Here is a 20,239-nt window from a genome sequence, read left to right as displayed (position 1 = left end):
TAAATGTCCCTGTCTGACGGCTGTGAAGAGAGTAGTGGTTCTCTCAGCACGGAGTTTGAGATCTGAGAACGGACAGACTGCCTCTGCAAGTGGGTCCCTGACCCCCGAATAGCCTAACTGAGAGGCATCCCCCAGTAGGGGGAGACTGACACCTCATACGGCTGGGTACCCCTCTGAGACGAAGCTTCCAGAGGAACGATCAGGCAGCAACAATTGCTGTTCAGCAGTATTCACTGTTCTGCAGCCTCCGCTGCTGATACCCAGGCAAACAGAGTCTGGAGTGGACCTCCAGCAAACTCCAACAGACCAGCAGCTGAGGGTCCTGGCTGTTAGAAGGAAAACTAACAAACAGAAAGGACATCCACACCAAAACCCCATCTGTACGTCACCATCATCAAAGACCAAAGGTAGATAAAACCACAAAGATAGGGAAAAACAGAGCAGAAAAGCTGAAAATTCTAAAAATCAGAGCGCCTCTCACCTCCAAAGGAACACAGCTCCTTGCCAGCAACGGAACAAAGCTGGATGGAGAATGACTTTGACGAGTTGAGAGAAGAAGGCTTCAGATAATCAAACTTCTCCGAGCTAAAGGAGGAAGTTCGAACCCATTGCAAAGAAGCTAAAAACCTTGAAAAAAGACGAATGGCTAACTAGAATAACCAGTGTAGAGAAGTCCTTAAGTGACCCGATGGAGCTGAAAACCATGGCACGAGAACTACATGATGAATGCACAAGCTTCAGTAGCCGATTCGATCAACTGGAAGAAAGGGTATCAGTGATTGAAGATCAAATGAATGAAATGAAGTGAGAAGAGAAGTTTAGAGAAAAAAGAGTAAAAAGAAATGAACAAAACCTCCAAGAAATATGGGACTATGTGAAAAGACCAAATCTGCGTCTGATTGGTGTACCTGAAAGTGATGGGGAGAATGGAACCAAGTTGGAAAACACACTTCAGGATATTATCCAGGAGAACTTCCCCAACCTAGGAAGGCAGACCAACATTCAAATTCAGGAAATACAGAGAACACCACAAAGATACTCCTCGAGAAGAGCAACTCCAAGACACATAATTGTCAGATTCACCAAAGTTGAAATGAAGGAAAAAATGTTAATGGCAGCCAGAGAGAAAGGTCGGGTTACCCACAAAGGGAAGCCCATCAGACTAACAGTGGATCTCGCGGCAGAAACTCTACAAGCCAGGAGAGAGTGGGGGCCAATATTCAACATTCTTAAAGAAAAGAATTTTCAACCCAGAATATCATATCCAGCCAAACTAAGCTTCATAAGTGAAGGAGAAATAAAATCCTTTACAGACAAGCAAATGCTGAGAGATTTTATCACCACCAGGCCTGCCCTACAAGAGCTCTGGAAGGAAGCACTAAACATAGAAAGGAACAAGCGGTACCAGCCACTGCAAAAACATGCCAAATTGTAAAGACCATCGAGGCTAGGAGGAAACTGCATCAACTAATGAGCAAAATAACCAGCTAACATCATAATGACAGCATCAAATTCACACATAACAATATTAACCTTAAATGTAAATGGGCTAGATACTCCAATTGAAAGACACAGACTGGAAAATTGGATAATTGGATAAAGACTCAAGACCCATCAGTGTGCTGTATTCAGGAGACCCATCTCATGTGCAGAGACATACATAGGCTCAAAATAAAGGGATGTATGAAGATCTACCAAGCAAATGGAAAACAAAAAAAAGGCAGGTGTTGTAATCCTAGTCTCTGATAAAACAGTATTTAAACCAACAGAGATCAAAAGAGACAAAGAAGGCCATTACATAATGGTAAAGGGATCAATACAACAACAAGAGCTAACTATCCTAAATATATATGCACCCAATACAAGAGCACCCAGATTCATAAAGCAAGTCCTTAGAGACCTACAAAGAGACTTAGACTCCCACACAATAATAATGGGAGACTTTAACACCCCACTGTTGACATTAGACAGATGAACGAGACAGAAAGTTAACAAGGATATCCAGGAATTGAGCTCAGCTCTGTACCAAGCGGACCTAAAAGACATCTACAGAACTCTCCACCCCAAATCAACAGAATATACATTCTTTTCAGCACCACATCACACTTATTCCAAAATTGACCACATAGTTGGAAGTAAAGCACTCTTCAGAAAATGTAAAAGAATAGAAATTATAAAAAACTGTCTCTCAGACCACAGTGCAATCGAACTAGAACTCAGGATTAAGAAACTTACTCAAAACCGCTCAACTGCATGGAAACTGAACAACCTGCTCCTGAATGAGACTACTGGGTACATAACGAAATGAAGGCAGAAATAAAGATGTTCTTTGAAACCAATGAGAACAAAGACACAACATACCAGAATCTCTGGGACACATTTAAAGCAGTGTGTAGAGGGAAATTTATAGCACTAAATGCCCACAAGATAAAGCAGGAAATATCTAAAATTGACACCCTAACATCACAATTAAAAGAACTAGAGAAGCAAGAGTAAACACATTCCAAAGCTAGCAGAAGGCAAGAAATAACTAAGATCAGAGCAGAACGGAAGGAGATAGAGACACAAAAAACCCTTCAAAAAATCAATGAATCCAGGAGTTGGTTTTTTGAAAAGATCAACAAAATTGATAGACCGCTAGCAAGACTAATAAAGAAGAAAAGAGAGAAGAATCAAATAGACTCAATAAAAAATGACAAAGGGAGTATCACCACTGATCCCACAGAAATACAAACTACCATCAGAGAATACTATAAACACCTCTACGCAAATAAACTAGAAAATCTAGAAGAAATGGATAAATTCCTGGACACATACACTGTCCCAAGACTAAACCAGGAAGAAGTTGAATCCCTGAATAGACCCATAACAGGCTCTGGAATTGAGGCAATAATTAAGAGCCTGCCATCCAAAAAAAGTCCAGGACCAGATGGATTCACAGCCGAATTCTACCAGCAGTACAAGGAGGAGCTGGTACCATTCCTTCTGAAACTATTCCAATCAATAGAAAAAGAGGGAATCCTCCCTAACTCATTTTATGAGGCCAGCATCATCCTGATACCAAAGCCTGGCAGAGACACAACAAAAAAAGAGAATTTTAGACCAATATCCCTGATGAACATCGATGCAAAAATCCTCAGTAGAATACTGGCAAACTGAATCCAGCAGCACATCAAAAAGCTTATCCACCATGATCAATTGTGCTTCATCCCTGGGATGCAAGGCTGGTTCAGCATACGCAAATCAATAAACAGAATCCAGCATATAAACAGAACCAAAGACAAAAACCACATGATTATCTCAATAGATGCAGAAAAGGCCTTTGACAAAATTCAACAACCCTTATGCTAAAAACTCTCAATAAATTAGGTATTGGTGGGATGTATCTCAAAATAATAGGAGCTATTTATGACAAACCCACAGCCAATATCACACTGAATGGGCAAAAACTGGAAACATTCCCTTTGAAAACTGGCACAAGACACGGATGCCCTCTCTCACCACTCCTATTCAACATAGTGTTGGAAGTTCTGGCCAGGGCAATCAGGCAGAAGAAGGAAATAAAGGGCATTCAATTAGGAAAAGAGGAAGTCAAATTGTCCCTGTTTGCAGATGACCTGATTGTATATTTAGAAAACCCCATCGTCTCAGCCCAAAATCTCCTTAAGCTGATAAGCCACTTCAGCAAAGTTTCAGGATACAAAGTCAATGTGCAAAAATCACAAGCATTCTTATACACCAATAACAGACAAACAGAGAGCCAAATCATGAGTGAACTCCCATTCACAATTGCTTCAAAGAGAATAAAATACCTAGGAATCCAACTTACAAGGGATGTGAAGGACCTCTTCAAGGAGAACTACAAACCACTGCTCAATGAAACAAAAGAGGACACAAACAAATGGAAGAACATTTCATGCTTGTGGATAGGAAGAATCAATATCGTGAAAATGGCCATACTGCCCAAAGTAATTCATAGATTTCATGCCATCCCCATCAAGCTACCAATGACTTTCTTCACAGAATTGGAAAAAACTACTTTGAAGTTCATACGGAACCAAAAAAGAGCCCGCATTGCCAAGACAATCCTAAGCCAAAAGAACAAAGCTGGAGGCATCACGCTACCTGACTTCAAACTATACTACAAGGCTACAGTAACCAAAACAGCATGGTACTGGTACCAAAACAGAGATATAGACCAATGGAACAGAACAGAGCCCTCAGAAATAATACCACACGTCTACAACCATCTGATCTTTGACAAACCTGACAAAAACAAGCAATGGGGAAAGGATTCCCTATTTAATAAATGGTGCTGGAAAAATGGCTAGCCATATGTAGAAAGCTGAAACTGGATCCCTTCCTTACACCTTATACAAAAATTAATTCAAGATGGATTAAAGACTTAAATGTTAGACCTAAAACCATAAAAACCCTAGAAGAAAACCTAGGCAATACTATTCAGGACATAGGCATGGGCAAGGACTTCATGTCTAAAACACCAAAAGCAATGGCAACAAAAGCCAACATTGACAAATGGGATCTAATTAAACTCAAGAGCTTCTGCACAGCAAAAGAAACTACCATCAGAGTGAACAGGCAACCTACAGAATGGGAGAAAATTTTTGCAATCTACTCATCTGACAAAGGGCTAATATCTAGAATCTACAATGAACTCAAACAAATTTACAAGAAAAAAACAACCCCATCAAAAAGTGGGCCAAGGATATGAACAGACACTTTTCAAAAGAAGACATTTATGCAGCCAACAGACACATGAAAAAATGCTCATCATCACTGGCCATCAGAGAAATGCAAATCAAAACCACAATGAGATACCCTCTCACACCAGTTAGAATGGTGATCATTAAAAAGTCAGGAGACAACAGGTGCTGCAGAGGATGTGGAGAAATGGGAACACTTTTCCACTGTTGGTGGGACTGTAAACTAGTTCAACCATGTGTAAGACAGTCTGGCGATTCCTCAAGGATCTAGAACTAGAAATACCATTTGACCAAGCCATCCCATTAGTGGGTATATACCCAAAGAATTATAAATCATGCTGCTATACAGACACATGCACACATATGTTTATTGCGGCACTGTTCACAATAGCAAAGACTTGGAACCAACCCAGATGTCCATCAGTGATAGACTGGATTAAGAAAATGTGGCACATATACACCATGGAATACTATGCAGCCATAAAAAAGGATGAGTTAATGTCCTCTGTAGGGACATAGATGAAGCTGGAAACCATCATTCTCAGCAAACTGTCGCAGGGACAAAAAACAAAACACTGCATGTTCTCACTCATAGGTGGGAATTGAAGAATGAGAACTCTTGGACACAGGAATGTGAACATCACACACTGGGGCCTGTCGTGGGGTGGGGGGAGGGGGGAGGGATAGCATTAGGAGAAATACCTAATGTAAATGGCGAGTTAATGGGTGCAGTACACCAACATGGCACATGTATACATATGTAACAAACCTGCACGTTGTGCACATGTACCCAAGAACTTAAAGTATAAAAAAAAATTTATATATCAGGGCAATTAAAATCGTTGTTAAAAATTTACTGTAAATGATTTTTAACAGCAGCCTAATTTATTGTATGCATGTACTATTATTTACTTAATATAAATGCCTAATAATAGTGGAATGATAACCTATTCGCTTAGCATTGTGATAAATACCTTTGTGTGTGGTTAAATCTGTATTCTAGATTATTTCTTTTTTTTTTTTTTTTTTTTTTTGAGACGGAGTCTCGCTCTGTCTCCCAGGCTGGAGTGCAGTGGCGCCATCTCAACTTGCTGCAAGCTCCGCCTCCCAGGTTCACATCATTCTTCTGCCTCAGCCTCCGGAGTAGCTGAGACTACAGGCGCCTGCCACTACGCCCCGCTATTTTTTCTGGTATTTTTAGTAGAGACAGGGTTTCACCGTGTTAGCCAGGATGGTCTCGATCTCCTGACCTTGTGATCCACCCGCCTTGGCCTCCCAAAGTGCTAGGATCACAGGCGTGAGCCACCGCGCCCGGCCTAGATTATTTCTTTAAAGTAAATTTTCAACAGTGGAATTAATTGGCCAAAAGGTACAGGTTTTTTTTTCCCACAAATGTAGCTAAACTGCTTTCTATCTAACCATGTTCTACCAATTTGTATTTAATGTAGTTTCACTCTGACACATTCATATTTTTTATCTGGATAGTTTGCAGAGGGGAGAACTTGATAAAGTTAACATTCAGTTTGGTAAAGATGATGCACAGTATTTTTTAGATTTTTTTTTTTTTTTTGAGACAAGAGTCTTGCTCTGTTACCCAGGCTGGAGTGCAGTGGCACAATCTTGGCTCACTGCAGCCTCCACCTCCCAGGCATAAGCAATTCTCCCACCTCAACCTCCGGAGTAGCGGGGATTACAGGTGCACGCCACCATACCTGGCTAATTTTTGTATTTTTTGTAGAGACAGGGTTTCGCCATGTTGCCCAGGCTGGTCTGGAACTCCTGAGCTTAAGTGATCCGCCTGCCTCGGACTCCCAAAGTGCTGGGATTACAGGCCTGAGCTGCCTCACCTGGCTGGATAAATTTTTAATATTCTTAACATTTATAATTGCATACAAAAAACCCTAGCAATTTGTCTCAAATTTCATGCACAGGATCAAAAGAAAATGTTTTATATGACTCATAAGTTATCCTGAGGAACCAGATAATGATACCCTGGCTTACTGTTAATTTTCTAATTTGTTACACTATTAAACTAAGAGACAATAACATCTTCATAGCTGAAAATTCTATTTCAGATTTTTGATTCAGTTTGAATTTACATATTTGTATTTTTAGAACTAGTTTATTATTTTTTTGTTAGGTGATGAATCAAGATTGGTTCTCTAAGTTATTTTAATATAGTAAACTTTGAAATTGCTTTGGGCAAGAGAGATTATATTTATTGAGAAATTAAAATAAAAGGAGGTATGTGGTCTTTTTTAGTGATTAATTTTTTTGTTGTGGCAAAAATATAAAATTTATCATCTGAACCATTTTTAAGTATACAGCTCAGTAGTATTATAAGCATATTTAGGTCATTATGAACAGATCTCCAGAACTTTAGCCTCCTGAAAAGATCCAGAGACCCCTGGAGCTTCTCCTACTATACTTTGAAGAACCTCTATCTTAGAGAATATATTACTTCATCTGGAAAAGACAGACTCACAGAGAACTCTAGAAATATAGTCTTTTAAAAATATCATCTAAAAAATTAATAATTCTTTTTATCATCTTATCCGGTCTGTGTTCATATTTCCCCATTGTCTAATAATGTTTTCGTAATTTTTTGAAATTAGGAGCCAAACCAGGTTCACACACGTTACATTTGGTGGTCGACATACCTTTTACTTTTTTTAAATTTATTTTTCTGAGATGAAGTCTTGCTCTGTCACCCAGGCTGAAGTACAGTGCATGATCTCAGCTCACTGCAACTTCTGCCTCCCCAGTTCAAGTGATTCTCCTGCCTCAGCCTCCCGAGTAGCTAGGATTACAGGCGCGTGCCACCACGCCTGGCTAATTTTTTATATTTTTGGTAGAGACAGGGTTTCACCATGTTGGCCAAGCTGGTCTTGAACTCCTGATCTCAGGTGATCTGCCTGCCTCGGCCTCCCAAAGTGTTGGGATTACAGGCATGAACCACTGGGCCTGCCCTTGATATGCCTTTTAAATTTTAATCTATTGATTGTCTCTTTGTTTATAATTTATTTGTTGAAGAAACAGGGTCATTTGTTCTACATAATTTTCCTCATTCTGGTTTTGGCTGAGTGTATCTCTGGTAAAATTTAACATGTTTTTCAGTTCTCTGTATTTCCAGTAAATTTATAGGTAGAGACAGGCTTGATTAGATTTACTTTCAATTCTTTTTTGGCAAGATTCCTAGTTGGTGATGTGTATTTCTTTACATCAAGAAGATGTGTTTTGTGATGTTAAAATCAAACAGTTTAGCTGTTGTCAGATTGATTCATCCGTTGTAAAATTCCCAATTAACTTTTCTCTAATGATAGCATCTATTGCTAATTGTTGCCTCATTGCAGTATATTAGTAGGTGTTGTAAAAGGTGATATTCCTTCTCCAGCCTTCTGAATTTATTGGCTGGGATTCTTCAGGAAAGAAGACCTCTTCCTCATATACCACTTTGTTACCCTGAAAGTATTTATACAGGAAAGGCCAAAATAAAATGGGACTTTTTTTTTCTTTTTACCTACATATTCCCAGAATAATTAATTTGTGCCTTAGGAGCCTCAAAACATGACTAGAGTTTTGTTTGTTTGTTTGTTTAGAATTATAAACTTATGGATTTTTGCCTCCCATTCATTTTTGATGTTCAAATTATTCTTTCTTTGACCAGTGGCAGCTTATTTATGTTGGCTCCTTTGTCCTTGGCACAATTCCAGTGGTCTGTAGTAGTTTCCTAAAATATACAAGATGAAGCTCATCTTGTATATTTTCTTCCCCAGATTTAGAATCAGAATTCTAATTCCTTTCAGTGGGAAATGGTATTTAGAGATTATAATCTGGGTGATATTTTTGTATATTCCTACAATGTTGTCATTGTTTATAGGCCTTTTGATGGACAGAACTAGGAAAACTTTATAGAAAGAGAAAAATAATTCATGTGTTCCAGATGCTATTTCTAACTCAGATAAAAGATGATAAGAGTTTTTACTTCATTTTAAAATTTACATTTGTATTTTTCCTCAACATGTAAAATGTGGTTCTAACAATAAGATTATTGAATTGCAAAATCTGGGGCAGGAACTATTGTATTATATTAGAAGATTGGAGGGTTACAAATACAAATGCCTAAAGGGGCCAGACAGCCAAATGAATATATCAGGCCTGTTATGAAAATCATCCGGGAATGGTGGGGATTAATAAGCCAGAGAGCATATATCCCATCTAAAGGAGGCATCTGTGACTTGATTCTAGCTGATTTTTGCCAAGAGGGAATATGGGCATGGTACTGCTTGGTTTTTTCATTTTTAAAAAGAAGATGTAATCTCTGCACTTTGGGAGGCCGAGGCAGGCAGATCATGAGGTCAGGAGATCGAGACCATCCTGGCTAACACGGTGAAACCCCGTCTCTACTAAAAATGTAAAAAATTAGTTGGGCATGGTGGCACGCGCCTGTAGTCCCAGCTACTTGGGAGGCTGAGGCGGGAGAATTGCTTGAACCCGGTAGGTGGAGGTTGCAGTGAGCTGAGATCGTGCCCCTGCACTCCAGCTGGGGCAACAGAGCAAGACTCCATCTCAAAAAAGAAAAAAAAGAAGATGTAAATCCAAATATTTTATGTGAAATTATTTAGCTTTTAAATATTGACAATACTATTGACAAACTAAGTCAAAGTTTTAAAAAGGACTTTTGGACCAAACAATGATTTCTTCCATAGGTTATTAGTTTGTAACCTCTTGTGAGAAAGATCTAAGGATTTTCCAGACCTCAGACAATCTGAAAAATATATTGGGAAAGAGTATGAGAAAGGGAACTTAATCATCTTGGTTTTGCTGATCATGATTGCATTTATTTATCTGACTTTTATTTTTTAGCCTTAAAAATTAAAATAGCCCTATTGACCATTAATTTTGCTTTTTATTTCTTTTTGCACATTCAAAATAGGAACTTACAATGTCTCAGAAAAATGGTGGGAATGTTCTTCAGATGATGTATGAGAAACCTGAACGATGGTCTTTTACCTTCCAAACATATGCCTGTCTCAGTCGAATAAGAGCTCAGCTTGCCTCTCTGAATGGCAAGCTCAAAGATGCAGAGAAACCTGTATTATTTTTTGAACGATCTGTGTATAGTGACAGGTATGTATAAATGGCTTGTACGTGGCCATTTGAAGTTTTTATCTTAGAACTGGACTTTTTTTTTTTTTATTTTAATGTTTCCTGGGAATTAGTAATAATGAATGGCTGAGCTGGGGATTAAAGATGGAAAATGACATTTAAATCCCTCAGCAGTCTGGTACTAATGGCATTAGGGAAGTTATTGCATTTATAATCCTCAGCTTCCATAGAAACTGTTGGGAATATGATGGTGCCCATTTCATTTAAATTTGCAGAGAAGTTGTTTTTCCCTCTAACCCTTTTAAAATTCTCATCTGCTCTGGTTAAATCTGGATCTATATCCTAGACTCTTACCTGGATCAAGAAGATAAAAGTCTCTAAGGGGCCTTAGAATTGCCCTACTTATGCTAGGATTCTTTTGACCTCCAAAGTTAGCTCAGAACAGAGGTTCTCAAACATTTGATCTCAGGACCCTTTTCAATTCTTAATAACTATCGAGGTGTCCAAAGAGCATGTCCTATTGATACTTAACATTACTAGAAATTAAGATGCACAAAAATGATTTAAAATTAGCGATAATAAATTCATTACATATTAATATAAATACATTTGACAAAAAGTTATATTTTCTAAAATAAAAAGTAGCTAGAAGAGTATCATTGCTTTACATTTTTGCAGCTATCTTTAATGCCTCACTTATTAAAAGACAGCTGGATTTTTATTTATGCTTCTGTATTTAATCTGTTATGGTATGTTTGTTTGTTTGAAGTATATTGGTATATGAAGTAATCTGGCCTCTCACAGAACCCCTTAGAAGATCTTGGGGACTTAATGGGGTCCTCACTCCGTATTTTGAGAACCATTGGCCAAAAACATGGTGGAAAGACTCGTCTTTTTCTGCTTTCCACGGCACTATGTGCCACTGGATTTAGGAGAATGTTTCATGTTCCTGTTCTCTTTTTTATTTCTTTGTTGTTTTTTTTTGAAATGATACATGTGTTGATGAAGACTCTCTTTTAGGTATATTTTTGCATCTAATTTGTATGAATCTGAATGCATGAATGAGATAGAGTGGACAATTTATCAAGACTGGCATGACTGGATGAATAACCAATTTGGCCAAAGCCTTGAATTGGATGGAATCATTTATCTTCGAGCCACTCCAGAGGTAAAACCCAATAAAAATGTGTTTCACTGAAAATTTAAAGAAATATTTCGAACTCTTTTCAGTGGTATGTAATGAGGGCAATTTAGTTTAACTCCAGCCTCCCAACCTCCCACTCCCCACCTCTAAATTAGAAACTTGTAACTGTGTAGATAGAAGCATTCTTTTTTCTCAGCAAACTGGAATCCCAGACTGGGCAAGTTGCTTTTTTAGGCTCTTTGTGCTTCCTCAATTCTTTTTTATTTTACTCATTATTTCTTCCTAACATTTGCAGACTCTTCTCATTCATCACAGTTAAAGTAATGAATGTGGTCAAGCAACTCCTAGAATACAGGCTTCATGAGGTGGGACCTTGGGTATTTTGATTACTGTTGAATTTCCATTGCCTAGAACACCCAGTGCTGGGCACTGTTGGAGCATATAGTAGGAGCTCAGTAAATATTTACTGAATGAATGGCAATGTTGATGGAGGTCCATATCAAGAAATCTTTTATTATGGTTGTTTGTGCCTTGGAATGAGTGGATAATGGCAGCTATCGTTGGGAAAAGACTTAGAGGACCCTTGCCATTTTCCATTAAGGGAGCTCACTTGAAAAGGTGCTTTTTGTGATAGGTTGTAACATAGCTATTCTATTTACATATGATGTTATATAATGAATACAGGATGACCAAATAGATGCCTTTCATAAAACTAACCTAAATATTAAGATCTTACATTTAATCAGAAGCTTTCTGGTTTTGGTGCGTGCATTTCTATTGTTTCTGTTTTTTAATTCTCATTTTTTCCTTAAGTCACAGGGTAGGCACTGATGAATGTAAATGTTATAACTTCTGGCCTAAAATTAGAATACTGTGTTGCTGTTGAAGCTGGGTTTTCAAAGAAATTAGGTTTCCTATTCCAACGGATGATTTTGTTCTTCATTAAGTAAAGATTTTGTTCTTCATTAAGCAAGGATTTAGCAATTTTTTAGCAATTTCAAAAGTGAATTTTGAAATTCACTTTTATTTTTGAATTTTTTTTGTTTTTAATTACAAAAATAGTAAATAAAAATGTGAAAAAGAACATAAGGAATATGAATAATTTCATTTTGCTTGAAACATTTATAGTCACTATTAAGCTAGAATTTAGCAAATATAATAATTTTGAAATTCACTTTTATTTTTGAAAAGGTTTCTTAAAGTTATGAAAATAGTACAAACACCAAAAACATAAATAATACTAATAATTTCATTTTGATACTGATAATTTCATCAGTATTGTTTCTGATATCTTTGGATGAAAGGATTGTTTAATTATTGAAAAGAGAATTTAGAGTAGAGTTTGAAACACAGTTTGTATGCTGCCATGGTCTTATGCATGTCATTTAGGTTGGAGGCTTTTATTTCTTGGAATGCATGAAGAGTTTCTCATGGTATATGAGCCCCCACAAATTATACGAAATTTTTTATGTATGTGTGCTTTTGGGGGACCGTTATCTAGAGCTGCACTGTCCAATGTGGCTATTTAAATTTAGGGTTATTAAAATTAAATAAAATTTAGATATTTAGTTCCTTGGTCACCACACTAGCCATATTTCAAGTGCTTAAAAACCACAGGTGGCTAGTGGCTACCTTATTTGATAATGCAGATATAGGACAGGCATAAAACATTCCAAAGTTGTTTTGGTTGTGCTGATATAGAGTTTTCATCATATTAAGAACCACTGTCTTTAGTGGTTTTATGTGAACTGAACATAGATATTTTATAATCAAGGTTGGTTAACAGCAAAGTAAGATTATGTTTATAGATTGGCATACCTTTTAGCTGTTGTCTCTGAACATTTTAAGTAGATGTTTAATTTTTTTCTCCTTTTTATCAAACTTAGTATATTTCATGTGTGGATGGATACCAAAAATTTATAGACTTATTTTTGAAAGTACTGCTTGGCTTAGAGCCACCAAGTGGCTGAAAAGCTCATGGAGGGAAAAATGAATTATTTCAACTTTTAAGAAGTAATAAGTAGAGATTTTGGCTAGTGTGAGTAGAGAGACACAGAAAAGAAAATTTTGATGGCAGCAGACAAGAATAATTGTTCCCTGCCTTTTTCTTCCATCTCTTATTACTTGCTTTTAGACATGCTTACATAGAATGTATTTACGGGGAAGAAATGAAGAGCAAGGCATTCCTCTTGAATATTTAGAGAAGCTTCATTATAAACATGAAAGCTGGCTCCTGCATAGGACACTGAAGTAAGACTTATTTTTATTTACTATTCATTTTAAATACCTTTGTTACCTTTGTTAAATTTTAATCTAAAATTTGGAAGATATGACTAGCAATATGTAAAATTTCCAGTCGTTTTGCTTATTGGTATCTTCCAGAACTAGGTATGGATTTTCATTCTCTTGATTGCAATGAGATCCTATTTACTTAAAGTTTTTATAACTAGTATCCCTTGGTGGTATTGATAGCGTAATATGTGAAATTTCACTTTAAGTGATAAAGTAGGAATATATCTGAACATTATTTAGGTACTCTTTCAGAAAGAATTTTGACTTGGGAGGTTGTATAGCATGGTTGTTGAGAGGATAGACTTTGTTATTAGTCAGATCTTGGCTCAAGTCCAGTCTTACTGGTGTGTGACCTTGGATAGCCTCTGAGCTTCAGAATGACAATTCTGAGCTTTAGTTTTCTCATCTTTAAAAATGCAGAAATTCCTACTTTATTGACTGCTATTTGTTTTTGAAGAGAATCATATGTTACAGTACCCAGCTGTAAATATTTTGTACCTAAGTTTTTGGGCTCCATATGGTAAATCTAGATGAGAAAGAAGGGGCTGCCAGATGAAGTACTGCAAAGTAACTTTAGTGTAAATGATTGACAACATTTTGATTTTCCAAGGACATACGAATGAATTTTTAATGTTTCTCTCTTTTTTTTGTTGCATTTCTGATTATTTTATTAATCTCTCTTTTTAAACAGAACCAACTTCGATTATCTTCAAGAGGTGCCTATCTTAACACTGGATGTTAATGAAGACTTTAAAGACAAATATGAAAGTCTGGTTGAAAAGGTAGATTTAGACAGACTACAAACAAATATTTGTTTTTTCTAAAAAAGTGTACTGAGTGGTGAGAAAACAATTTTCTAACAGAAAAGCTTCCATAAAGTTACATTAAGAAACAGTTAAGAGCTTTAGAAGATTTTGGACTGTTTAAGATTCCAGTCCTGACTAAATTCTAGCTTTGTGGCCTGAGCTAAAATAAAGATCCTTTGGAATCTCAGAATCTGACAGATCTTAGAAAAAAATTAAATAAATAAAAATAAAATAAGGATTTTTTTTTTTATCCTTTAGTGCCTCTATCTGTAGGATAGGTAAAATCATAATAACAAAAATTCTTTCTCACCCCCTTTTTCTCTGCTTTGTCCCCATTTCTTCATCTCTTCCCTACACCACCAATCTTTAGATACTTTAATAATAAACTGCTTGTGAAATTAAATTTATCTTTTTCAACTAAATTCAATATGGAGGATATTTAAAGTTACAGGATATGGATCTCATCTATTTTTATGTTGGCCAAAGTCTTGAGATTAAGGGATTTTAGTTTTGAGTTTCATTTGGGATCATGTCAAGGATTAATTGACATTACTTAATCATTGAGTCATTGTCTTAATCACAGTTCATTTATTGCCCAAATCACTGGGAGTTGACTATATTCTGTTAAGTGAGTGGTGCCCATATTGATAAAGGGAATGGGTGAGAATTTATTGATGAATATTTGAGAGAGAATAGTAAGAGAATTGGTATAACAAACATCCCTATACCCATGTTGATAACTGAGTGATTAAGCTATAAAGAAGAAAGCACAATTTGGTTTAGTTTTGAGAAAAATTTGATTTTTCCTTTCTTTTGTGGCATAATGTCTGCTGTTTAATAGAGACTTGACATTCATAAGGGATATATCAAGGATTTTGAAAATCTTGACATTTTATGTAACTACTGTAGCATATACATGTAGTTGTTTTTCCCATGGTATGAACTAAAGCTTATCTGGAAAATTCCAATGACCTCTTCATATTACTAATGATGTTAAAAATATAGGATAAATTCACTTATAATACTATTAAATGAAAAGTCAGCATTAAGTATTAACAGCCAACCATCAATTTAACTGACTTTGTAAATCACTTTTTAATTTTATCTAACACTTCTTTGTTTTGACTAAGAATCATTTCACATTATTATATTTATTTTATTAATAATGCTAGCAGTTGACTTTCTTATTAAGGTATTTTTACAAGGCAATAATTTTTGTTTCTTGAGAATTATTGAGTAGCCTAGAATATGTAGAGAACAAGCATATTCTTACATTATGGTCAGTAGTCTAGGTTCATTGACTCCTTACATGATTTTCTGCACACACTGACATTGCAAAGTATGTGATTCACATATGTGCTTCAGAAACATGACAAATCTACTACATGTTTGATTTTCAAAGTTGCTTGAACTATTGTGCTTATTAATGTTATCAGTGTTAAAGCTGCATATGTCAGTGGTCTATGATATTTAAATGAAGAGATTATAAAATTGGTGTTACAGCTATTTTAGAACTATATCTATCTTAGATTGATAGATGCAGTGGCTCACACCTGTAATCCCAGCACTTTGGGAGGCTGAGGTGGGAAGACTGCTTGAGCCCAGGAGTTCCTGACCAGCTTGGGCAACATAGTGAGACCTCATCTCTATAAAAAACAAACAAAAACTAGCCAGACATGATGGTGTGCACCTAGCCAGGAGTTCAAGGCTGCAGTGAGCTTTGATTGCACCACTGTACTCAGCCTGGGCGACAGAGCAATAAATAACTCCTAAAATGACCTTTTAGGTCATTCATCTTTTACTACTGAAGTATTTAACAATATTTCTTTTTTTTTTTTCTCGAGACAGTCTTGCTCCGTCGCCCAGGCTGGAGTGCAATGGCACAATCTTGGCTCACTGCCATCTCCACCTCCCAGGTTCAACCAGTTCTGCCTCAGCCTCTTAAGTAGGTGGGATTACAAGTGCACGCCTCCATGCCTAGCTAATTTTTTTTTTTTTTTTTTTTGAGACGGAGTTTTGCTCTTGTTGCCCAGGCTGGAGTGCGATGGCGCGATCTCAGCTCACCACAACCTCTGCCTCCCAGGTTCAACCAGTTCTGCCTCAGCCTCCCGAGTAGGTGGGATTACAAGTGCACGCCTCCATGCCTAGCTAATTTTTTTTTTTTTTTTTTTTTTTTTTTTTTTTTTTGAGACGGAGTTTCGCTCTTGTTGCCCAGGCTGGAGTGCGATAGCGCGATCTCGGCTCGGCGCGATCTCGGCTCACCGCAACCTCCGCCTCCCAGGTTCAAGCGATTCTTCTGCCTTGGCCTCCCTAGTAGCTGGGATTACAGGCATGTGCCACTACGCCCGGCTAATTTTGTATTTTTAGTAGAGAAGGGGTTTCTCCATGTTGGTCAGGCTGGTCTCGAACTCCCGACCGCAGGTGATCTGCCCGCCTCGGTCTCCCAAAGTGCTGGGATTATAGGCATGAGCCACTGCGCCTGGCCTATTTTTGTGTTTTTAGTAGAGATGGGGGGTTTCACCATGTTGGCCAGGCTGGTCTGAAACTCCTGACCTTAAGTGATCCACCCATCTCGGCCTCCCAAAATGCTAGAATTACAGGCATGAGCCGCTGCGCCCGGCCTTAACAATATTTCTTTGGAAAGTAAATGCAATGGCATTGTGGTAGTTACTTATACAGCTGGGGTCTTCAACTATTATATACTTTTAAATGAAGATGAATATTAGATACCTCAAATTAGTCAAGGAATTATACTGATTTTTTTTTTCTTCCTTTCCTCAGGTCAAAGAGTTTTTGAGTACTTTGTGATCTTGCTGAAGACTACAGGCAGCCAAATGGTTCCAGATACTTCAGCTTTGTGTATCTTCGTAACTTCATATTAATATAAGTTTCTTTAGAAAACCCAAGTTTTTAATCATTTTTGTTTTAAGGAAAAAAGATTTTTAAAATGAATCTTATGCAAAACTTTTTGACCAGTTTCTTTTCTTTTGTTTTTTTTTAAAAAAGACATTTAAAGACAAAGACATTATTTCTCATAGCAGGAAATGTAGAGGTAGATGGTTCCAGTATCAGCATAGTGACTAAACTACATTATAAAAGATCCAGCTTCCTTCTGTCATTCCCCTCTTTTGTCTTCCTCAGCAGGTTGGCTTTTTTCCCTGGTGCCTCTCACCTCCTTGGTGACCAGTTTCTTAAACTGAAAGCTTTAATGTTACATAGTAAATGGTAGTGTGTCCTGTGTAAATTAGTGTACCTATTAAAAGTTGCAAAGTGGAATTAAAGGAATCCCTAGAATAAGGATTCTGAAGTTTTATTTTAAATTATTATCTTCTTAACAGTATAGTCCCACCTCTTACTTCCTGCCTCAGTCTGCTTTCTCTACTGTCTGGATTAATTAGGCAGCCTGCTATAAAGTTAAAGTCACACATTTCTATTTTGCAAACACTGTGATTACTCTTTGCTTTGTAGTTTGCTTTGCTTTGTAGGGTTCTGCTTTTAAGTTTTTCTCTTTTTCAGACAAATTACTGATAAAAATGATATTGCCCTATATGTAATATATCCTGAAAGCATTATTTTTTGTTGAATAGGAAATAAAATTAATGAAGACAGAGGCTAGAAAGCATCCATTAATTAATGAGACACACTTAACTACTTATCTCTAAACCATCTATGTGAATATTTGTAAAAATAATGCATGGATTCATCTTAGTTCTGTATATAAATATATTTTCTTTCTAGTTTGTTTAGTTAAGGTGTGCAGTGTTTTTCCTGTGTATTAAACCTTTCCATTTTATGTTTTAGAAAATTTTATGTATTTTAAAATAAGGGGAAGAGTCATTTTCACTTTTAAACTACTATTTTTCTTTCCAAGTCATTTTTGTTTTTGGTTTCTTATTCAAAGATGGTAATTTAGTGGATTAACCAGTCCAGATGCACTGATCTTTGCAAAGGAGACTTAATTTCAAATCTGTAATTACCATACATAAACTGTCTCATTATACGTATGCATTTTTTTAGTTTGTTTTTGTTTGGTACAAATTAATTTGTTAATTAAATATTTCTTAAGTATAAACCTCATGAACTACAGTGGAGCTACACTCATTGAAATGTAATTTCAGTTCTAAAAAGATGTAATAATCATTTTAGAATTAAAATTTATTCTACTTTTAAATAAATTATGAATATTAAAGGTGAAAATTGTATAAATTACTTTGATTCCATTTTAAGTGGAGACATATTTCAGTGATTTTTAGTAACCTTTAAAAATGTATAATGACTTTTAAAATTTGTAGAATTGAAAAGACGCTAATAAAAATTTATTATTTATTTGTCATGACTCAAAAGTTGTCTCAGTGTGGTGGTCATAATAGAATTGAGCCTAATGGTGGTCTGGATTATCTCTTGGATCTATTACCTATATCATGTCTTCCATTAGAATTTATATATTGCTCTTTATAGTTTGCTCTCCTAGAAAGGTAATTAATAATACAAGACTTACTTTTCTCATCCAGAATTTTCTCTTCTGCTATGCCTAAAACTTGAAACTTATACTGAGCCACCTAGAACTTAAGTCTGTCATATGTTAAAGAACAGAGTTGTAAAATGTTTCTAAAATAGAGATATAGATGTTATTGCCTTTGAAAAATGCTAGATACATTGCAACATTAAGTCCTGTAAATAATGGCCTTCTTCATTTGACTAACTTACCTCTTCTTTTAATTTTTTTTTTTTTTTTTTTTTTTTTTTTTTGAGAGAGGGTCTTGTTCTGTTGCCTAGGCCGGAGTACAGTGGCGCAGTTATAGTTTACTGTAGTCTTAAACTCCTGGGCTCAAGCAATACTGCCTCAGCCACTTAAGTAGCTGGGACTACAGGGCTTTCACCACCATGATGGCTAATTTTTTAAAATTATTTTTTGTATAGATGGGGTATTGTTGTCCAGTCTGGTCTCAAACTCCTGGGCTCAAGTGATCATCCTGCCTTGGCCTCCCAAAGCGCTGGGATTACAGGCACGAGCCATTGTGCCCTGCGCTAAAAGCTTTTTTTGAAATAGCTTTAGACTCATAAAAGTTGCAAGAATATTACAGAGTTCCTGTTTACCTGTCACTCAGTTATTTCCCAATGATAACTTTATTTAACAATAATATTTTATCAAAACAATTAACTTTGGTGTACTACTATTAACTAAACTACAGACCTAATTTGGATTTTACCAGTTTTATGTCTTACTTTAATTCATAAACTTTAAAGCATCTTTGGCTGGCTCTCTTTTCGGACTCAGCCCGCCTGCACCCAGATGAAATAGCCTTGTTGCTCACACAAAGCCTGTTTGGTGGTTTCTTCACACGGACGCGAGAGACATTTGGTGCCAAAGACCCGAGTCAGAGGGACTCCTTCGGGAGACCAGTCCCCTGTTCTCACCCTCACTCTGTGAAGAGATGCACCTACCACCTTGGGTCCTCAGACCAACCAGCCCAAGGAACATCTCACCAATTTCAAATCCGGTAAGCGGTCTTTTCACTCTCTTCTCCAGCCTGTCTCGCTACCCTTCAATCTCCCTGTCCTTCCAATTCCAGTTCTTTTTCCTCTCTAGTAGAGACAAAGGAGACACATTTTATCCATGGACCCAAAACTCCGGCGCCGGTCATGGACTCAGGAAGACAGTCTTCCCTTGGTGTTTAATCACTGTGGGGACGCCTGACTGATTATTCACCGACATTTCATTGGTGTCTGATCACTGCAGGGAAGCCTGCCTTGGTGATTCACCCACATTCCCTTGGTGGCAAGTCAATTGCGGGGACGTCTGCTTTGGTTGCTCACCTACATGCTCGCCCACCCCCTTCCCCGTGTCTCTACCTTTCTCTTTAAACTTACCTCCTTCACTATGGGCAACCTTCCGCCCTCCATTCCCCCTTCTCCCTTAGCCTGTGTTCTCAAGAACTTAAAACCTCTTCAACTCACACCTGACCTAAAACTTAAATGCCTTATTTTCTTCTGCAATACCACTTGGCTCCAATACAAACTCGACAGTAGTTCCAGGTGGCCGGAGAATGGCACTTTCAATTTGTCTATCCTACAAGATCTAGATAATTTTTGTTGAAAAATGGGCAAATGGTCTGAGGTGCCTGATGTCTAGGCATTCTTTTACACATTTGTCCCTCCCTAGT

General features: G+C 37.0%; 1 protein-coding gene across 3 annotated transcripts in view; it reads left to right on the top strand.

Annotated features, from left to right (window-relative positions):
- The window catches only part of DCK (deoxycytidine kinase), a 37,353-nt gene extending 18,935 nt beyond the window's left edge, over positions 1-18,418 (top strand). The window contains exons 3-8 of one of the 3 annotated variants that reach the window (XM_054683023.2): positions 9,661-9,854; positions 10,854-11,001; positions 13,112-13,227; positions 13,961-14,051; positions 16,084-16,187; positions 16,857-18,418. In XM_054683023.2, the coding sequence (XP_054538998.1) occupies positions 9,661-9,854; positions 10,854-11,001; positions 13,112-13,227; positions 13,961-14,051; positions 16,084-16,187; positions 16,857-16,872 (669 nt within the window). In that variant the 3' untranslated portion in view covers positions 16,873-18,418. Of the gene's footprint in view, positions 1-9,660; positions 9,855-10,853; positions 11,002-13,111; positions 13,228-13,960; positions 14,052-16,083; positions 16,192-16,856 lie in introns of all 3 variants that reach the window. The other 2 variants (XM_054683024.2, XM_517245.8) reach the window with 2 other exon arrangements.
- The last annotated feature ends 1,821 nt before the right edge of the window (positions 18,419-20,239 follow it).

Source organism: Pan troglodytes, chromosome 3 (genome assembly GCF_028858775.2).
Source record: "Pan troglodytes isolate AG18354 chromosome 3, NHGRI_mPanTro3-v2.0_pri, whole genome shotgun sequence".
Classification (NCBI taxonomy): Eukaryota; Metazoa; Chordata; class Mammalia; order Primates; family Hominidae; genus Pan; species Pan troglodytes.
Note: the sequence above shows the minus strand (reverse complement) of the source record. Positions and strands in the feature narration are given on the sequence as shown.